This window comes from Brienomyrus brachyistius, chromosome 2, assembly GCF_023856365.1.
Source record: "Brienomyrus brachyistius isolate T26 chromosome 2, BBRACH_0.4, whole genome shotgun sequence".
Taxonomy (NCBI): domain Eukaryota; kingdom Metazoa; phylum Chordata; class Actinopteri; order Osteoglossiformes; family Mormyridae; genus Brienomyrus; species Brienomyrus brachyistius.
The window spans coordinates 14,797,502-14,818,691 of NC_064534.1; the positions used below are offsets into that span (position 1 = coordinate 14,797,502).

Consider the following 21,190-nt stretch of genomic DNA (forward strand, 5'->3'; position numbering starts at 1 on the left):
CAGCTGCAATATATTTAAAAATAAGTCATACACACCAAAGTAGTTAAAATAAGACATTTGCCAGATCTTTATTGATTTAACTTTCAAAACAATGAAAATATATTCTTGTAAATAGGGTGCTTTTCAGGCTAATTGTTGTATATAATCCTTTATTATACAGTTTGGTCATTTCTTTTGCATTGACCCATCCATGCAAGTATACTTAACGAGCTGAAGTCAGTGCAGGCGTGCCAAGATGGGGCCCCATCATCTGCAGCCAGCATGCAGTTAGAAGGGCAATACAGCAAACCTAAATTGAGATTGTGTAATGGCTTACATAGTATGAATTGTGTTGCTGCTTTAAATCTATTTTCTCCTAGTGATGAAAGCTTGCTTCACTAACCTAATGCAAGTGGCTATTTTACCTGAAGTTATGGGGAAGTTCCCTGGCTGAGGTAAGCAAGGTTTTCACCACAATAGTGAATGGTTATGTCCTGGAGGTAATTCTTCATGCTTTCGTCGCATACTGCATTTATGTTGCATTATAAAATACCAGCTTGTTTACTCTTTACTAATAGTTAAACTGAAGGGTGAAGATTACATTGTGGTGCACATTACATGGTGGTGCAGTGGTTAGCACTGTTGCCTCACACCTCTGGGACCCGGGTTCGAGTCTCCGCATGGGTCACACGTGTGTGGAGTTTGCATGTTCTCCCCGTGTTGTCGTGGGGTTTTTTCCGGGTACTCTAGTTTCCCCCCACGGTCCAAAAACATGCTAAGGCTAATTGGAGTTACCGAATTGCCCATAGGAGTGGCGTGTGAGTGCGCCCTGTAATGGGCTGGCCCCACATCCTGGGTTGTTCCCTGCCTCGTGCCCATTGCTTCCGGGATAGGCTCCCGACCCCCCGTGACCCAGTAGGATAAGCGGTTTGGAAAATGGATGGATGGATATATAAATTATATGTGATAAAAACAGTATCTCATAACTAACTCGTGCCTTTTCTATTGCATGTCGGTAACAGTTTATAAAAGGTAAATTTTGATTTGTGTGTGTATATATCAGTCCACTTACAAGTTGCAGACTTAATTCTGTTTTGTGTTATATTGCAGTTTGTGTATCTGAAGTCTAATTATATTATAAATATATGGAGCTGTGCTTTTACAGTCTTCACTTCTTCCTGCAGGGTTAGGTAACAGTCAGATTTCCACCAGGTATGCTGGTTTTCAGATATCACCCGATATTAAAAACGGATTTCTTTTTATGATACATATTTCAGATAATAATAGTGAGGTAGAAGGAAAAAAACTAGACCCTGTATCTCTAAAGGAAAACAGCATCCTACCCCTCCCCTATGGCCTTATTGTTACTACCGCATGATAGCTTTGGGAAACTGGAAAGCATTCAGGCCAATGAATGCCAATGTTAATAAAGGCTGTACATGGGAAGTACAGACCGTGATGTCAGTCGCTGACTAATCTTCTCTTTTATATTAGGACTGACTACCTTGTGCCACAGAAATCTGGGATTCTCTAGCAATGGGGGGTGGCCGGCTTCGCCACCGTCGGCACTCTGCTCCACCGACGCCAGCATGTTGAAACAGATCCCATCTGTCGTGCCGGGCATCCTGCCGTTATGCTGCACTCCCAGGATGCCCCAGGGTTTGAGGTTGAGGCCCGCTGAGGACGGCATGCACTCCCGCGCCAGCCTGCGCACAGCCCATGTCAGCGAGTACTTCCGGCCGCACACGGCGACGGGGACGCGGGGATCGTCCTCGCGGCTCAGCAGAATCCAGAGCTCTCCGTCGGGGTCACGAAATACGAGTAACAGTCTCTGGCAGATGACGTGGCAGGGGAGGTCGACAGGCAGCATTGGCGTAAACCGAGGCTTCTCCCTGTACTTCACGCCGGCGTCTATCAGGCACAGGATGTCATTCGTCCTGAGTGGCAGGGGCGTTTCCCTGTCCCACCACTGAGCCTGGATTGACTCTGCATCAGCTTCTGCTTCTGTCTTCAGGGAGCCTCCTGGATGCATAGTCATATTAATGAGAGCCCTCATTTTAAGACCCAAAGATCCTGAACATAAAATGGCATTAATGTATTACAGACGAATGCCTTTAAATTAGCGCCTCATGCAGAAAACCGTCAATGCAGCCCAACCTGTTGCTTCTGCCAAGAAGGTGAATCTGATCCACTGTGAGCCCTGCTCTTCAATCAGAAGCAAGGTGATTGGCTGGCATTCCAGGCCGGACTCCTCCTTAACCTCTCTGACCATGGCCTCTATGATGTTCTCTGCCTTTTCCATGCGGCCCGCTGGTAAGTACCAGCGTTTGTAGCACTCCGGTTTGGATTCCTGCACCATCAGCACCTCATCCTTCAAAGCCAAAGAGCAGTGGTGCGCAGACAATACAACCGTTCATCACATCTCATTACACAGTTGCCTGGAAAATGCTTTTGCCCTAAGTAGCTTTTGCAGGTTACAGCTCTTTTGGGAACTTAGTATAGTGCTTTAGCCATCCCACCATGAATCCCATCCTATCCATCGTCCAGCTGCGAATCCTCGTCAGAGTTTCAGGGTGACCTGGAGGCTATCACAGGCAGCATAAGCCACAAGGCTAGGGTACACCCTGGATGGGGTGTCAATGCATTGCAGAGTCACACAAGCATTAATTATGGGCAATTTAGAGGACCTGAGTCATCTAACAGTGTGTCATTGAGGTATTCTAGTAAACTGGAGTACCTAGAGGAAGCAAACATGACATTGGAGAAACATACAAACTCTACAAACACCCGGCAGGGGCAGGAGGCCCAGTCCTGAAGTCGTGACACTCTTTATACCCCACACAATTTCTACATAATGCCTTTTCTAAATTATGGATCAACTTTTAAATATAGATAACATTGTTTTCGGCACAAATACAGAAGCATCCACTAAAAATTTAGTAGGCAAGGCTACCCGTGAATTTCCCAGATACACTGCCCTCCAATGGATATTATGTCCATACAAGAGATATGAGCTCCAAACTGTATAGAACCTTGCAATCCAGTGTTTTGACATTCCTCAAAGGAATGGCAAAATTCTTTGTATTCCTACAATCATCTGGTATAGTAGAGGAACATTTGCTTTGGTCTACAGGGAGATATGACTGCTATTCTGGTTTTTCATTAACATTGTGACTTTGACCTGAGAACTTTACAATATAAAATGATAAGCTATGCAAACCACACAGGGTAATAGTACATACTAACAACGTAAAGGACTGAATACCAATTACAACTGCTGATCTTGATTATGTACATTGTATTCTGTACTTTGTCAGGTTTTACTTCATTTCTGCACATTCTAGACATAAAGTTCTATTTAACTTTTAAGTAACTGACGCTCCATGTTAAAGTAACAGGAATGTTAGTGTCACTGAGTCACTGCCCTTACATGGCAAAAATGTACTGTAACTCTTACCTTTGCATTGAAGATGACGGCGCAGACAATGTAACAGACAGTCTTCCTTAAGACCACTGCATGAACCTGTTCAGGGGAAGAGTCAAATTCTTTCACCTCTAGACCTTCGCCATTTAAAATCTTCTCCACTGTGTCTTCTGTTAAAAAAAATGCATGTATGAAGTTAGAAGCGGCAAAAGATTTTGTCTTCATTTGTGCTTATATAAAGTTTTCTGATATACTTTTCTGACTATACATATCATTGTTTTGAGTACTAGTGCTAATTTTCAAGTATAACCGTTTGATTCAGTTCAGTACTGTGATGAGGTTCGCAAATTCACATTTTGATGCTGAATGTGATCTGACCTTCAACCTTGTGTCAGTCTTGCCAATACTGTTAACTCATAAGAGGTTTCAAAGTACTGACCCCTAAATAACCATAATCGAATTGCCTTGGGGACAATGATTTATTCCCCTAATATGTACCAGTACTTGAAGGTGATGTGCTGCTAGATTCATTATATACCTCAAAGAAAAAACTTTTGCATAATTTAACATGAGTGTTTATATAGACAGTTAAGTACAGTATATTCAAGTCAGTGTGTGTGTTTTTTTTTTTTGAGCATGAGGGGGGATTTGGTCTGGATATGATAATACATGACAAATCATGTCCTGGGTCACAACACTACTCAGGATTCAGGGGCCCTAAAATATGTTGAACGTGATTGAATTGGTCTGGTTCGGAGGGCCCAAAATCTCAAGATGTACCCCTTACTCTACTGCAAATCATATTCAATAAAATAAATATATAAATCACGTAAAATATAAGACAGTAAAATCCAGACAAGAAATCCATGACGAGATGCGAAAAAAAAAAAGTACTTGTCAGAAGTGGGATTCGAACCCACGCCTCCAGGGGAGACTGCGACCTGAACGCAGCGCCTTAGACCGCTCGGCCATCCTGACTGATACGCATGCCGAAAGACACGTCACTATCCTAGACTGTTGTGTAGTACTTTACGCAAGTTTAATCATGAGGACAAGATAAAGACTGGTGATGATACATCTCCTGCGTCCAAATAAAGCTCTAGGGACGTGTGTGCTGTTTATGGCGTAGTCAGCCATCGTTTCCTCTACTCTGAGTCACGTGATCCGCGGAACTGAGAGTTCCGCAAAATCGGGAGACGTAGCAGACTAAACGATCAGAAAGCCACCCTACAAGTACCAAATGCGTACGTCCTCATTACAGAACATGAGCATGAAGCTGGTTAGCAATCTTAGTGCTCAGCTTCATATATGTGAATGTCCTCATTGAAATAAAACACTATTTACATAGATTTTTAAAAGAGTCATTACGTTAAAATGACATTTCCGATTTGCTGGATTTGTCATCATTTGATGCGCACTAAGTCTATGCTGTTTTTGTTAGTCATCACGGATACAGCCCCTATAAACAATCGTTAGCACAAAGTAGTGTATGACAGTGGAGTTGGCCAAGTGCGTTACCGATAATCCTAGCTTTCCATCAGTGGTTAACAGTATTAAACATTTACTGGTCAAATTATTCAAATATATTATGTAGTCCAATTTACAAGGCTTCGTATGAATATATCTTTGTATCCTCCTACTTATAAAAACACAAGTAATGCTTTCAGAAATCTATACATACGCATCTATATAATAATCAGGGCCACTGGCTCTATAATCTAAGGCATAAACGATGAACTACATACATACAACAGAGCCGGCAGCCATTCTCTAGCATACGCATGTAGTGTTTAAATATTAAAGCAAGTTCGTATGTTCATTTCTTTTTTTGTCATTAGTACGCTTCTGTATGAGTACTAGGAATTTCCACTCATCTATGCTACCGGAATAGGTCTGCAAGGGATGGTACTATTTCGCAAACTGGCGCATTAACACCCGGACACGTGGGGAAAAACATATAACGATAATGGTATTTATGCCTAGACTAAGGAGCGTAACGCAGGGACAGGCGGACGCCTCTTACCGCAAACGCCGAGCGGACAGCCGGACGTCATGTTTGGTTACCAAAAGAGTTAATGGCACGCTCAGGTTTGCTCCTAACGCATGCGCAGTCCGCTCTCTATTTCTAAGTTAAAGTGAATGGTTAAGTGCCGGCAGCCTGGAGAGATAGATTTCACCGTGGCAAGGCAAAGCTTACCGCTGTCATCACGTGGGAGTGATCAACACGGTTAAATCCACCTCGGATTGAGGACAAATATCTTAGACGGTCAGTTAGAAACTGTTTAGCTCCAGCATGTCTGATTTCTGGAGGTACCTGCGGTGTACAAGGTAGCCAGCGTTATGTTGAGGAGGCGCTGGGGTACTGGGAGGCGACGGCTGGATCAGGGAAATAAAGCGAAGAAAAGCGTCTCCGGCGACTGCTTGTGGATCTTATGAACATGAACCTCCGGGTGCTGTGCGCTCTCTGCTTACTGTGCGCACTAGGAAGTAAGTGCGCCGTCTCCCGCAGCCTGTCAGACGGGTCTGCTTCGACTGACTGACTGGAAATCTAGAGCAGGCTCCCAGGCTTGAGTCTTTACGCATAACACTCTTTATTCCTGTTAGTTCTTGTTAGTACTGAATGACATTCTGTGGCCGATCCACTCAAAATTAGGGGGTCCAAGCAGCGCAGCTGTTTTAAACCCCATTTTCGCTTGTAACCGAAATGCAACCTTATAATTAATTATTGATGTGAAAGCGCACTATGCGCAAGTTATTCGCATGAAAACACAAACTTGACTTATTACTTATATTACAGAATTGTGCCTTTTTAGACTGGTAGCACAACATCTAAAAACCAAAGTCAACATCGGCACAAGTGGACAACTGCTGGCTGTGGTTCAGTGTAACTTAATCCGATATAGGAACTATTGCTACGATCCGATGATGTTTCCTGATAAATCTGTGCAATAACGCTGGTGGTTTTGGAAACATTAAAAACAGAGAAGTGACTAACACATGAAAACACACCCAAGTGAAATTAATAGGAGTTATTTACCTAACACGGATATTAAAATGTTATTTGGAGATCTAATGTACTCTCCTCCCAGATCTTCTTAGTAAATGAATAGACAATGAATAAGCTGTGAGTGTAGATCGGTGATTACCGTAAACTTATTTAGAGAACACAGGTTTTTAGGTTCTCCAAAAGAGAAACTTTCATGGTTGAATGACACCAGCTAATGTAGACAGTATTTAAAATGGACAGACATATTAACTCCACTAACATATATCGCAAACGCCTTGCTATTTTTACTGAGATTCACTTTTCGCGGCTACATCTACAGAGTCTCCGTAAGCGCGCGGTTCTGGGGCTGTGCGCGCCCAATCCTATGATTTATAGTCGTGGTTCTCGGCTGTTAAAGAGCTTTTAACCGGGATATTAATTAAACTTATGGCATGATTAAAGTCGCGAAAGAGAATACCTTGTTGGAGCACTTCAAATCTCTTTCACTTGTACCGTCACGTAATAACTACTTTATTTGATAATTTGCGAAGCGAGCAATGTTATATATCCTATTGGGCTTATGGAAGCTGTAATATGTGTTAACGATAAGATACGATTTACAGCTACTAAAATCATTAATGAACATGAAACGCGAATGATCGAAGGTCACTGTGAACATTTCAGCATTTATGCGGTTTCGATCCAAATAAAAGGGATGAAATGCTAGCTTATACTGTAGCTTACTAGGATATTATTGGTAAAACCTATACCGGAAATCTTTGTTCTTATCTCTTGTTTATGAATAAGCTCACTGTAATTTCAGTTTTGATAATAAGGTGCAATGCCAACATCCATCCATCCATCCATCCATCATCTTCCGCTTAATCCGGGGTTGGGTCGTGGGGGCAGCAGTCTCAGCAGGGAAGCCCAGACTTCCCTCTCCCCGGCTACTTCATCCAGCTCCTCTGGGGGGATCCCGAGGCGTTCCCAGGCCAGCCAGGAAACATAGTCTCTCCAGCGTGTCCTGGGTCTTCCCCGGGGCCTCCTCCCAGTGGGACATGCCCGGAACACCTCACCAGGGAGGCGTCCAGGAGGCATCCTAATCAGATGCCCAAGCCACCTCATCTGGCTCCTCTCGATGCGGAGGAGCAGCGGCTCTGCTCTGATCCCTCCCGAATGACTCAGCTCCTCACCCTATCTCTAAGGGAGAGCCCAGCCACCCTGCGGAGGAAACTCATTTCGGCCGCTTGCACCCGCGATCTCGTTCTTTCGGTCACTACCCATAGCTCATGACCATAGGTGAGGGTAGGAACGTAGATCGACTGATAAATCGAGAGCTTTGCCTTTTGGCTCAGCTCTCTCTTCACCATGACAGACCGATGCAGCGCCCGCATGACTGCTGAAGCCGCACCGATCCGCCTGTCGACCTCCCGTTCCATCGTTCCCCCACTCGTGAACAAGATCCCGAGATACTTAAACTCCTCCACTTGGGGGAGGACCCCATCCCCAACCCAGAGAGAGCATTCTACCCTTTTCCGGCTGAGAACCATGGTCTCGGATTTGGAGGTGCTGATTCTCGTCCCAGCCGCTTCATACTCGGCTGCAAACTGCTCCAGTGAGAGCTGAAGGTCACGGTCCGATGAGGCCAACAGAACCACATCATCTGCAAAAAGCAGAGACCTAATCCTGAGGTCACCGAACCGGACACCCTCAACGCCCTGGCTGCGCCTAGAAATTCTGTCCATTAAAGCTATGAACAGAATCGGTGACAAAGGGCAGCCCTGACGGAGTCCAACCCTCACCGGAAACAAGTCCAACTTATTGCCGCCTATGCGGACCAGGCTCTGGCACCGGTCATACAGGGACCGAACCACCCTTAAAAGGAAGCCCGGTACCCCATACTCCTGGAGCACTCCCCACAGGACTCCCCGAGGGACACGGTCGAATGCCCTCTCCAAGTCCACAAAACACATGTAGACTGGTCGGGCAAACTCCCATGAACCCTCCAAAACCCTGCTGAGAGTATAGAGCTGGTCCACTGTTCCACGGCCAGGGTGAATACCACACTGCTCCTCCTGAATCCGAGGATCGACAATCCGGTGGACCCTCCTCTCCAGGACCCCTGAATAGACCTTACCAGGGATGCTGAGGAGTGTGATCCCCCTGTAGTTGGAGCACACCCTCTGGTCCCCCTTCTTAAAGAGGGGGACCACCACCCCAGTCTGCCAGTCCAGAGGCACTGCCCCCGATTTCCACGCGATGCCGCAGATGCGTGTCAGCCAGGACAGCCCCACAGCATCCAGAGCCTTGAGGAACTCCGGGCGAATCTCATCCACCCCCGGGGCCCGGCCACCGAGGAGCTTTTTGACCACCTCAGTGACCTCCGCCCCAGAAATAGGCGAGTCCACCTCCAGGTCCCCACACTTTGCTTCCATATCGGAAGGCGTGTCGGTGGGATTGAGGAGGTCTTCGAAGTATTCCTTCCACTGACCCAAAATGTCCTGAGTTGAGGTCAGCAGCGCACCATCCCCACCATAAATAGTGTTGATGCTGCACCACTTTCCCGCCTGGAGCCGCCGGATGGTGGACCAGAATCTCCTCAAAGTCGTTCTCCATGGCCTCGCCAAACTCCTCCCACACCCGAGTTTTTGCCTCAGCAACCGCCAAAGCCGCATCCCGCTTGGCCTGCCGGTAGCTGTCAGCTGCGTCTGGAGTCCCACAGGCCAAAAAGGCCCGATAGGACTCCTTCAGCTTGACGGCATCCCTTACCACCGCTGTCCACCAGCGGGTTCGGGGATTGCCGCCGCGACAGGCACCGACCACCTTACGCCGTCAGCTGCCTCCACAATGGAGGCACGGAACATGGCCCATTCGGACTCTGTCCCCCGCCTCCCCCGGGATATGGGAGAAGTCCTGCCGGAGGTAGGAGTTGAAACTCTCCCTGACAGGGGATTCTGCCAGACGTTCCCAGCAGACCCTCACTATACGCTTGGGCCTGCTAGGCCTGGCTGGCTTCTGCCCCCACCAGCGGAGCCAACCCACCACCAGGTAGTGATCGGTTGACAGCTCCGCCCCTCTCCTCACCCGAGTGTCCAAGACATGCGGCCTCAAGTCCGACGACACGACTACATACAAAGTCGATCATCGAACTGCGGCCTAGGGTGTCCTGGTGCCAAGTGCACATATAAGTATAATAAGTATGCCCACTCCCGCTCGGCGCCTCTCCCCGTGGGCAACTCCAGAGTGGAAAAGGGTCCAACCCCCCTCAAGGAGACTGGTTCCAGAGCCCAAGCCGTGCGTCGAGGTGAGTCCGACTATATTTAACCGGAACTTCACAACCTCGCGCACCAGCTCAGGCTCCTTCCCCATCAGAAAGGTGACATTCCATGTCCCTAGAGCTAGCTTCTGTAGCCGAGGATCGGACCGCCAAGGTCCCTACCTTTGGCCGCCGCCCAGATCACATCGCACCCGACCCCTATGGCCCCTCCCATGGTTGGTGAGCCAACATGTACACGTGTATTTACAAAAACCTTTTATATTAAAGAAAAAAAAAATCCCTTTCTGGGAAACTTCCAGTAGTTATCTTTTCTCGTTCTGGTTATTATATCATGCAGTTAGAATGCGGAAGTATATCAGATACTGCAAAAGTTGTCTCGTCGCATGACACATCTGCCCGCAACCTTCACAGGACAGATAGCATGTGGTGCGTATATTGATGGCTGTGTTCTGTCATTCATGTTTTAATGTGCATTTATTGGAAATGCCATTGCTTAGTTATGCTTGACTTTCTAAATTACTTTGCTTTAAACATTTTTTTTTGTCAAAATAGAATGATGCATAAAAACTATTAAGTGTATCTTCAGTAAAGCATAGTGTTTAGTCGGCCTGCGTTGCCTTCTGTATAAATTTTGCCATTTGCCAAGAGTCACCTGGTAATAATTCATTAGACTTAGAAAGAGGGATATTGTAAGCTAGCACTGTGTACTTGCCAACGGTATTAGTTTTATGATAATTAAAAAAACAAAATGGCGAGCATAACGTAAATAAGCAAAGGGTGCATCCCACATCTCCAGCTCTTTGTTTCAGGTACAGAAAATTAGCTCACATTTTATTTCCAACAGTCAACAATATTTGGAAAGTCACAGACGGACATTTTTGCGACTGAGGTCTTGCGACTTGAGACTTAGGGTTAAAAATAACCTCAACATTAGGAGTTGTAATCATTAGGAGTTGCTTTCCCATTTCTGGCACGCATTTTTAATAAACATTTTCTGGTGCTAGAATTTCATTATATTGCAGTCAGTTTAAATAAAGAATATGAGCATTATAACCTTGACCTTTGGCTGGCTGTGTCGCTCCTTTACTTTTGGCTTCCGTTTTTCTTTTAATTGATAACCATGTCAGTAGGAGGGCCAGATGCTTCTTCAGGTATCTGATGAGTGAGAGGCTGCTGTAAATACCTCAGCGATGGGGGGGGGGGGGGGAGCGATATCTAGTATATTTCAAATTAAGTAATGATTCTTTGAAGTTTGGGTGGAAGCGGTCATTAGTCAAGAAATCCAGGCGGAGTGATTCGCCCCTACAGCACTGTGCAAAAGTCTTAGGCAGCCAAAGGAAATGTTTAGATTTTTATGTTGGTCTAAAACTATGCTATTATACCTGTCAAAGTGTGTTAGCTTAGCCATTTCAAAACCTCCGCTAAAATCACACCATTATTTCCAGCAACCGTCCAATATACCCATGTATTTTTGATTCGACCACTAGCACACCTCGTATAGCTAACCAATATCTCATTAACTTTTAAAACTAATTAAGTGAGCTGGTGGTGAAACTTAATGGAATGGCTGAGGTGCCCCTGAGGAGAGGTTTGGGAATTGAATCGGTGTTCATCTAGCAATCCAACTAGATATCATTAACTTTTTGGCGAACAGGAGAAATTTTTACTAGGTTTGTTACTCTTAATTTGCATATGTTCTAATGTTAAAGTGTTTTTTTTTTTTTTTTTTATTATTATTTTTTTTTTTTATTCTGAGAAAATGTTCACTTACTACCCAGATAAGTAGCTTTGAACATTTCTTTGGACTGCCTGAGACTTCTGCTCAGTACTGTACATCATATATGTGTGAATGACCTGGCCAATCGCGAGCCCTTACACAGAGCTGAGCCGAACTCCTGCTGGTAGACACCCTGACAATGATTTCCTGTTTAAATGACAACCCTGACGGTCCTCATCTATGTTTCGCCTAGGAGCGGACCACCCACAGACCTCTCGGCTGTCTGCTTATGAACTGACGGTCCCCAGGAGGATAGAAAAGGAGAAGAGGGACCTGGGGAATGTGGCCTCCGATAAGGTGTGGTTAGAGACAAAAACATTGTTTTAGCTGCCAAAGACTCTAAATATCAGTTAAATTACTCTTTTAATGTTTTTGGTTAAACGTCTACTTTATGCTGATTATTATGCTGTCCCAATGAAAAAAGTAATTTTCACCTTCTACTTGAAGAAACTTAATGAAAATATTAGACTTTTTACTTGCTTTGTGTCACGGTTCTGTTCTGTTTAGGCTATTATACATGGGTTTTCCAAAACTTCAGAACTACCATATTTGTCCATATATGTATTAACTAGCAGTCAACTTAAGGTATCCCCTTCCCGGATCCCTGATGGTAGCAGAGTTGGCAAATGCACCTGTAAATATGGTGGCGGTGAGGTTTGGAAAAACCCAAGTATGACAGCTTGTCCCAGGGCCCATAGGCCACCTTTCTGTGAAAGGGCACTCCCAGGCTTGCGCCCTTTATCCTCTCCTTTGAGGTTAACCTCCACTTCTCCACCCAGATTTGTGACTCACAGGCTCTGTTTGCTCCTGGTTTGAAGGGTGTACCTGGTTAGAACAAGGCTGCCATGTGTTCAGACTGCGCCGTCTTACACACCTCACTGATAGCCATCTTGTCTGTGTGCTAGTCAAGAGGGAGCAGGTGCACTGCTAGAGCCATCCACTCCATGGAAATTACAATCACAGTGATCAGTATGCGGCTCTACGGGCTCGGAGTCTGTGCCTGTGATCAGAAGACAGCTAGTTCAAATTCTGCGGTAGGCAGAGTGAGCAGAGGGCCCTTGAGCAAAGGCCTTAACCCCCATTGTTCCCGAAATGGGCTGACCCTGCCATCTCAATTTTGTGTCGTTTTGGATCAAAGCATCTGCTTAATAAATAATGTGATGTATGTTTATGTGGAGATAATGCCTTTGTTTACTTAGTTGCACAATTTAACTATGAAATAGCACTAAAATTTGTGCAAAAAGGACCCTCCTCTGTGGTCAATGTGTCATTTATAGTTATACGTACCAAGAATTATTTTGCTAAACCTCTGTCCTCCACTACCATCAATGCTCTGCGAGGATGGAGCCAAGTGCCCTTTACCCATGTGGCCCTGGCCCTGATCCCAATCGCCCTCATGTCTGCCCTCTGCCTGAGCACCTCTCCTTTTACTCCTCCACTCAAAAAGTAAAAAAATCACGGGAGCCATCTGTCTGGAACAGGTGCCCGGTCAGTGTGGGGGAAGCTAATAAAAGTAGCCACAAGCTGAGAGGTGACTCCTCAGATGCCTGCGGTCTTGCACAGCTAGCGGACGCTACGAAGAGCAGACCCGTTACATGCGTCCCTTCGACGGTATTAACTGGAGAAACTGGGATTTGGCTTATTATGATGTCTCCCAGATTTGTGGCTAAGATGTGTTTAAGATGAATGACCATGTTGGAGTTTGACATGCCAGACGGCATTTGTGAATTGAACCTCAACCGGCAAGTTTTAATTACTGATTCTTGGTTGCTTGCCACAATAACCAATTGAATCTTGCCAGGGAAAGATGTTTTAATTAACATTTTGGATACTGGGAAGTTTTCTGTTCCAATACCAGGAGAGACTCCACTGTTTTACCCTTGATCAAGGGGTTACCTTGAGGCACTGGTGCTCGCCAGTGTTTTTCAAAGAGCCATGTGATGGTAAAGTGTAAAATTGTAAGCAGCACTATTTCTGTATGATAATATAAGAAACATTTTCTTTTGCTTTCAGCCATATATTTTAATTCAATTTTTAGTCCTGCAGTCGTGTGTGTATATATATCTAAGGATTATATATAGCTATGGAAAAAAATCAGCTATGGAGACCAATCTTAAAAATCTGCATTTTTAAATCCTGGTTTAATTATGGTTCTGCTGGTAGAAGAGAAGCAGGCTGCTTCCAGGTTCAAAATTTTTTAATACAGCAGTACACAAGAACAAGGTGAAGCAGGAGACATTGGGAATGACCAGAAACCAGCCAGGTAAAGGGGGAAGCGACTTTCTAATATCACAGATGACTGTTAACTTATCCGACAGTTTCTCATGAATCGGAGGATGACATCGAGTGACCTTCAAAAGGAATGGGGAACATTAAGTGCAGGTGGGAAGTGCACTGCTAGGACAGTTTGTATCAGGCCCCTAGAAGCAGGATTGAAGTCCCATAACGTAAGGAAGCAGCCCTTCATTAAGGGGAAACAGAGATGAGTCAGGCTGCAGTTTGCAAAAAAAAAAAAAATCTTAGTCTCTTTTTTCCGGAGCTGTATTTGATATATATCAATTGCCACTTCATTGTTTATATGTACACATATTTAGCACACAATATTGCCAAAAGGTAACATACAGGTGAATTGGATAATGCGTCACAAGCAAAAATATTATCTTTATGCCTCTTTAAAAATTGTAAAATATGAATGACCGTGATCTAAATATAAATGCTTATTTTCAGTTGCTTGTTGGTATAGCAGTCAGACAGTTATATATTTTTATGGTTGAAGAAGCAGAAATGCTTGTGTTTTCACATGCACCGCCATGATTGAAGCACCTTAACCTATTTGCATTACTTGCTTCTAGGTGTCCTATGTCATCCATGCTCAGGGGAAGGACCACATTGTAGTCCTAGAGAAAAACAAGTAAGTTTGAAAAGTCCCTGTGTCAATGCCATTGGCTGTTAGTTGTCCTGAGGCATTTTTTTGAGGAAGCAGAAGAGGGAAATATTTCTACTTCTGTTCTTTGTTCTGTCATATTCAAGTGACTAAGTCTGATGGCTTGTAAATCAGAAAGCTGCGTCAGGCTCGTAAAGGCCGCTTTAGGTGACGTCACCACTGAAGGGCTACCGGCTGTGTATCCAAGGGTAAAGAGCTCTGGACTTTACTAGCACAAACTGTAATGCTTTATGAAGAAATACTCAGCTGTGTATCAGAGATTGGAGCTGTTCAGTTATGGCAGTGATCATGAATCATGATTACAGTTATTTTGGTCAATATTGAGATCACGATTATTTGAGATTTCTCTTTGACTTTGGAAACATTATGCGTTTATTGACCTGTTAAAAAAAAAAACTTGCCTTTTTAAATGTGGATTTCCTCAAACTCTAAATATAATTGAACATGAGAAACAAATAGGGGCTGTAGTGGATTAATAAGGTAACGGCAGCATTATTGTTAAATGAAATTCAATAGTTATTCAATCTCAATTACTTTTGTTTTCATATTCACTGGAAGCCAAAATTGTATTTGGAATGAAATTCATATCAATTGCCCAGCCCCATTAAATATTACTTAGATTTCACAAATATTGAGTTATAAATGTACATAGGAGAGGAGCATTTTAGTAGCTGCACCTCAGAGTGTCTAGTACAGGGGTGGGCAGTCTTACCTGCAAAGCTGTGGTGTATATTCAGGTTTTTTTGGATAACCTTTAGGGCAGCTGTTCAAACCCAGGTGTGAGAACTTTTCAGCCAATCAATCCTCTAATTAGTAATCTCATTAGGGAGTTGCAGTGAAAACCTTCACAACAGCCCTTTCTGGATAAGATTGCCCACCCTTGGTCTAGTATATACTGCTATGTTACCTGTGGGGGGGGGGGTCTGGGAATTCTCAGTAAGGATCTAATGGACATTTTGCCAGAGCATGTTTTAAATTCATATGCAGTTTTGGGAATTGCATATGAGGTTTTCAGCTGGCGTCCAGCTACTGTGTACCCCACCTCCTACTGAGAACATACACTAAATGTCTGCTCATCACTCTAATGCCGTAACCAGAGCTACGGGTCCTAATGATTCTCTGTGCATTTACTGATTCAACGATCAAGCTGAAGGAAAAAAGAGCTGCCTCCCCATGAATGCTGTAGGGCAGAGTCTGTGATTAAATTTCACATCTTTACTGTAAGCCGCTCCAACAGCTTTGATGCATCTCAGGGTTCCGCCTAAAGCATGGGCACTTAAAGCATGTGGGGGGTGGATTTGAGTGAATGGGCTGTGGCATTTCTGACAAAGCCTGCAGCTTATAGAGTAATAAGTTAGTGCTTGATGTCTGTCTTCCAAGTTTGCAGGGGTGTCACAGCGAGCGAGACCTATGATCGGTTTCTTCAGGGGTAGGGAACCTGATCCATGAGCCGGTGTGGGTGCGGGTTTTTGGGATGGCCTCTCAATCAGCCAATAACAGTGGATTCCAAGGACTGGAGTTGAGAATCGCTGCTTTATTATTGGCTGACTGAAAGGTCATCCCAAAAACCCGCGCCGGCTCTCCATGGATCAGGTTCCCTATCCCTGATGTATATTCTAAATTAGAGTTTCTCAAACCAGTCCTTGGGGATCCTCAGTCCAAATTTTTGTTTTCTCCCAACTCCCAATGAATTGGGAGAGAGAAAAAACATGAACTGTGTGGGGGTCCCCAAGGACTGGTTTGAGAAATGTTGTTCTACATTGGCTAAAAAGTAGGGTTGTGTTCTTGTTACAAGGGCCAAGTAGGGTTGTGTTCATGTTAAATCCTCTGTGGCCCCAGCCAAGCAGGGGCAAGGTGAAAAGCCACCTTGTAGGATAGAGGTCAAGTCATCTTTAAGAAGCATGACTGCTAATGATAATTGTTCCTCTTTCAGTTTGCTTCTTCCCAAAGACTTCACCATGTACTTTTACACCAAGGATGGCTCTCTGATCACAGAGTCTCCCTTCATGGAGGTAAGAGGTTCTTCATATTGGACATTGGATCCTTTGAAACATACTGCTATAAATGACAGGTGTGTGTGTGTGTGTGTGTGTGTGTGTGTGTGTGTGTGTGTGTGTGTGTCTTAAATGATGATGTATTTATGTTATGTGTTTTGTTTTACGTACTCATAAATAGATGTCAGTGCAGGGAAAAATGTTTAGTTTACCTCACGAGGTTTGTATTATCCTGCTGTTCTGCTGCAAGGCACGAGGGTTTGATTTAAAAATTGTCTGTAGATTATACAGACAATACTTCTTACAACCGTATTTATTTGTATTAATTTTTGTGGTGTCATCAGAGTGAAATTGTTAACAGAAATAATGGTTAACAGAAATATGTTACCGAGCGATGGGGGCCAGGAAGGAATGGGGCTTTTACCAGGGAATGGATGGGGAGAATGGGCTATAAGAAAGATAAGGGACCCGTTTCAGAGTAAGCACTGTACACAAAAACCGAAAAGGCTTCAAGTCACGGTAAAGCTACAATTGAGGGCTGGATTCGGGATCAAGATCTAGGTGAGTTTACTTGGGAGAAAGGAGAAGGAAAAATACTATATACTGTAATGTCCTTCACAAGTGTTCATGCTTCATGTGAACAGCACTGTTTTAACAGAAGCTGCATGGTGACAATCATATATTCCTATACAAATGACATTTACGTTGCCTTCATACAAAGAAATGGGCATATCCCAGGCAGCATAAACACCATACTTCACACAGTAGGTTGGTAGCAAAATTTGCGTTTTTCTAAAAATACATTATTGTACATGTTTAAATTGCTTATGGGCTGCTCCATGAAAATGAACAGGACCCGACAGTGAGATCGTTCTTTATAAGAATCTGTGTGAGACAAGTAGACTGTGAGGGAGTTGGGTGGGATCCGAACAAGTCGGGGCAGCTTTGAAAGTGTTTTTGTTTGTCAGTGAAGCACGGAGGTATTGGTCTGAGCAGGTGGAGTTATCTCGGCAGATGTCAGAGGCTCCCAGTGCCAGCCTTACTCTGGGATTTAGCTCATTCAGAGTAAATGAAGAAGTCACCCCTATGTGCCATATGGCGATGTTCTCTGCTCATTTCACAACTAAGCCGAAGGGCGAAATTATGGTTGTCCCTGGGGAAGGAAAATGGTTAAAGGAAGACAATTTGTGGCAGAGAGGGTGCCGGCTCAAGCCCCAGGAAGGAAAATGTGTTGTTTTTTTTTTCTTTTTCATGTTGATTCACATGCTGAGGCTGAATTCCTCTGTATCCAGCTGTGCAAATGGTTTAACAGTCGTTATCTGTGTCAGTGATGCGGTTCAAAGTTTTGGCTGAAGAGAAATGCTGAGTAACCTGGTTCCACTGCTGTGAAGTCTGTTTCCTGAACCATTTTCAGTATGAGTGCTATGAACCTATTTGACTAGTGCCAAATGAAGTCTCTGACATCAGTATAAAAAGCTCTGGGGCCAAGGTGGAACACTTTACTTTGCACATACTTGTTTTAACTTGCCAGATTTGACTCGTATGCAGCGCTTGATGCTGTATGTTTATTCCCAAAGACCTCAAACTGAAATGGGTATTCCTGGTGGGGGGATATTTACCTGGCAGGAAAGATAGTATGTTCACAAAGGTTGTTCACCCAGGTTGAGGTTTGGCCATTGCTCTCCTGTACTGACCCATGCAAATTCCCCAAATGTTGGATTCTCGACTGCATAATTTTTGGTAGTTGGAAGCTACATTTCATTTCATCTTCCATTTGCCTCTCCTGGTCAGGATTGCGGGGGGGGCCTGAGGCCCATCCCAGGCGCCTCAAGGTGGGTGTATTTAACAACGCATTATGTAATAATGTTGCGTTATGTAGTAACGACAGTGTAACAAATTGAATGATGATAATGATGACGATAGTAATAATAATAAGAATAGGGTAATGTTACAATATAAAATTATAATGTGGCCTATAAATTTGTAATATATTATTACACAATGCGGTGTTATTACATAATGCAGTGTGTAACACCGCATTATGTAATGACATGTTATGTGTAGAAAATTTGTTACATTTGTTATTACATAATGTGTTACAGGATGTACCCTGGACAGAATTCCAGTCCATCACAAGGCAAATGCACATACTCACGCTAATTTTATACCCTATTATTATATACTGCATATCTTTCCTGCTGGAGGACACCCATGCAACACATGCTAACACGCACATGCAAACTTCTCTCACAGCAGAGGTGGGATTGGAATTCCCCTACTCTGGTGGTGTGAGGTGCCCTATTCTGATATTATGGTATGATGAAAAAGCTAAGTAATGTGGTACAGGATGAACCAAGGTTCCGTGGAATAGATTAACTGACATTCTGTGAATAAGTATCTTGAGCATATTTTCATACAGATGGCTATAAACCTGTATTGCAGGTTTGCATACGATGTGATGTTCTTTCTGTTGTGAAGACAAAAGTATGCCTTTATGCTGTTTTTCAATGGAGTATTGTGCTCTGGACATCCTGGTTAGACTCTGCGGCTTTCTTTTGTGCATCTTTTCAAAAGAGACACAAGATTCAGAGAAATCAGGGCCTGGGCAAGTTTACTGAGGAAAGATGAAGTCAGCTCTTTGACCAGAAATATGGTACAATTGTACCACAAGTTTACCTTGCCCTGGGATGCCCTTCCTGCCTTGCATGCAGGAATTTCTATTTGACATAGATTTTTTTTTTCCTTTTTATTAATAATTGTGCATATTGAATAATTCTGGTTAGTTCCACAATGAAAGTGTGCTATTGTACAACAGGAGGTCAGCAGGATATTGTAAGGGCACTGTGTCCTGTAGCTGTAGGAGTCTAATTATTCTGCCCTGTGAAGCTTGGCCACCTTTACCTCGGTGCCAAAGAGCCTGGCTGAGACTCGCTTTGGACAGGGACTGTGACTGTGACTGTCCTCGCCTGTTACCTGACTCATCACCATTTCATCATCTTTTCAATGATGTGCTTCTAAATTTATGAGGTCTGGGAAAACAAAACTTGTACGCAGAGGACTGAATAACATATTTGAAGTATTACTTGGAGGGCTTGAAGTAGTGCTTGAGGACTAACTGGAACTGAATTTTAAGGCTTTAATGGACAATCCAGTCGAATTAACTTAATGTCAAAATGTTTCAATGGTAATGATATAATTTTGTCTTGGAAAGAGAACAGAAAGGATGAAAAATCACCACCAGGCATTTATTTTGCGGTAAAGATTCGACAGGCTCCATACTGCATTTTCACTTAAGTTATGTCTCCATCCCACGACTTCATGCTGATTAAGTGACTGAAGATTGGTGGATAGACGTTGTATTTCCTTTTTGAGGTCAATGTTTTTGTGCACAGCTGGGAATATTTACAGCATTACGTACTTCAAAGCATGAACAGTTAGCATTTAGCAATGGTCCCCAGCTAGCTTCCATCAAGTGTAAATATTGTGCAGTGTAACTTCAGATCTGTATGCCGATAGACAAGCTGCCCGTTGTCTATCAGACATTGTTATCTCCAAGCACTCAGCAATCCTGTAACCAATTTCAGAATTGTCAGTTGTTATCCCCTTACTAGTAAATGTTTAAATAGCCTGTGTACGATTGTTGTTTTATGGAATATAGTAAATCTTTTTCTTTTACGTTTTGTGAATGGTGCAGGGTGTATGTTAAAATGCTTTGCAAGAATGCTCCAGTGTCTCATGTCTGGTTAATGCAGTTTGTTGTGTTGATCATCGGTTATTACAAATGGTTCTGGACCGTCCTCACAAAAGATATAAATACAAACGTGTGTGTGTGGGATCGACTGACTTTCAAAACCAGAGTGTTGCTCAGCCTTGTACACTAGGCTTCCTGAGATGGACTCTGCCTCCGCATGATCCTGTGCAGGAAATGGTATCTTTTTTCTTTTTTAAACCGTGTCGGCACAGCAGTTTTTAATAAGGCGGCATATGATTTGCTGTGACAGGGATGTAAGGATCATCAGCCACATCCTCTTGCTCTTTCAGCAGAAATCATTGCCTCACATGGAAGTTTTTCTTCTCCCCATGGAAGCGCTTATTTTTCTTTTCTCTTTTGTTCATGCTGTGTTAATGAATGAATTTATTTTATTTTTTTTTGCGAAATGGATAGATCTTAACTTCTCCATATTCATTTTATAGTTCTACACGCAAAAGGGGTCTAGGGGTGTGGTTCTCGCTTGGGTTTTTTTTCTTCTTAGGAAGAAAAAAGGAATGAGATCTTGTATTTTGTTATTTTCTCTCCTTTGTGCCCCTATTCCCTTAGGGCTAGGCCCTCCTCCTCTGCCTAGACCAGAGCCAGGAACGTAGCAGTCATCGGTTCCCAAAAGCTGTTGACCCACAAGATTGCGAAAGGCAAAATGTGACCATTCAGGTTTCATAGGCCTTATAATGAAGTCATTGAATTGGCAGTCTGGGACATTAAAATCGTACCACCTATCCAGTCATTGTGGTAACACTGAATGCTGGGCTTCCTGTTGATGGTATTTTGTGTTAATATAAGCAGTCATATCACGTGTATAAAGCAGCGAAGAGGAGGGGGGGGTCACTTTCAACCATAGCCTGCAGTAGCTCATCTGGTTCTCATTTCTCATCTCACTTATCCATTCTGTCCTTTCAAATGACACACTGCATCTCACTGCACACTGGTCAGGACAGCTAAGGTGGATCCTGATGTGGGGACAGTGCTTTCCCCAAACCTGTGCTGTTTAATACCTTTTTTGTGCACCTTGGTCCTGGTGGAACAATGTTTCATTT

The 21,190-nt window shown here is 43.8% G+C and overlaps 2 protein-coding genes and 2 non-coding genes across 6 annotated transcripts in view; 2 read left to right on the forward strand and 2 right to left on the reverse strand.

The window, feature by feature from the left end:
- Positions 1 to 40: 40 nt before the first annotated feature.
- On the reverse strand, positions 41 to 5,512 carry nudt18 (nudix (nucleoside diphosphate linked moiety X)-type motif 18). Its single transcript, XM_048979433.1, has 4 exons — positions 5,427 to 5,512; positions 3,437 to 3,573; positions 2,137 to 2,350; positions 41 to 2,001 (listed from the first exon to the last, which is right to left on the reverse strand). Exons 1-4 carry the CDS (start codon positions 5,455 to 5,457, stop codon positions 1,403 to 1,405), a joined length of 981 nt encoding a protein of 326 aa, XP_048835390.1. The 5' UTR covers positions 5,458 to 5,512; the 3' UTR covers positions 41 to 1,402.
- On the reverse strand, positions 4,299 to 4,381 carry trnal-cag (transfer RNA leucine (anticodon CAG)). Its single transcript has one exon. It is a non-coding gene; the product is annotated as a tRNA-Leu (tRNA).
- A 38-nt stretch (positions 5,513 to 5,550) lies between the features above and the next one.
- adam9 (ADAM metallopeptidase domain 9) overlaps positions 5,551 to 21,190 on the forward strand; it is a 30,777-nt gene continuing 15,137 nt past the window's right edge. The window contains exons 1-4 of one of the 3 annotated variants that reach the window (XM_048979390.1): positions 5,551 to 5,890; positions 11,637 to 11,740; positions 14,296 to 14,354; positions 16,321 to 16,399. In XM_048979390.1, coding sequence (XP_048835347.1) covers positions 5,836 to 5,890; positions 11,637 to 11,740; positions 14,296 to 14,354; positions 16,321 to 16,399 — 297 coding nt within the window. In that variant the 5' untranslated portion in view covers positions 5,551 to 5,835. Of the gene's footprint in view, positions 5,891 to 8,385; positions 9,694 to 11,636; positions 11,741 to 14,295; positions 14,355 to 16,320; positions 16,400 to 21,190 lie in introns of those variants that run through there. The other 2 variants (XM_048979382.1, XM_048979372.1) reach the window with 2 other exon arrangements.
- LOC125732344 (U1 spliceosomal RNA) lies at positions 17,993 to 18,155 on the forward strand. Its single transcript, XR_007391726.1, has one exon. It is a non-coding gene; the product is annotated as a U1 spliceosomal RNA (small nuclear RNA).

Bases quoted from the DNA above. Each gene is read 5' to 3' on its own strand.
- nudt18 (XM_048979433.1), bottom strand. From the start codon at position 5,457: ATGACGTCCGGCTGTCCGCTCGGCGTTTGCG. The intron at 2,351-3,436 runs GTAAGAGTTACA...TTGGCTTTGAAG, and splicing joins CCGTCATCTTCAATGCAAAG to GATGAGGTGCTGATGGTGCA. The intron at 2,002-2,136 runs GTTGGGCTGCAT...CTATGCATCCAG, and splicing joins CTTCTTGGCAGAAGCAACAG to GAGGCTCCCTGAAGACAGAA.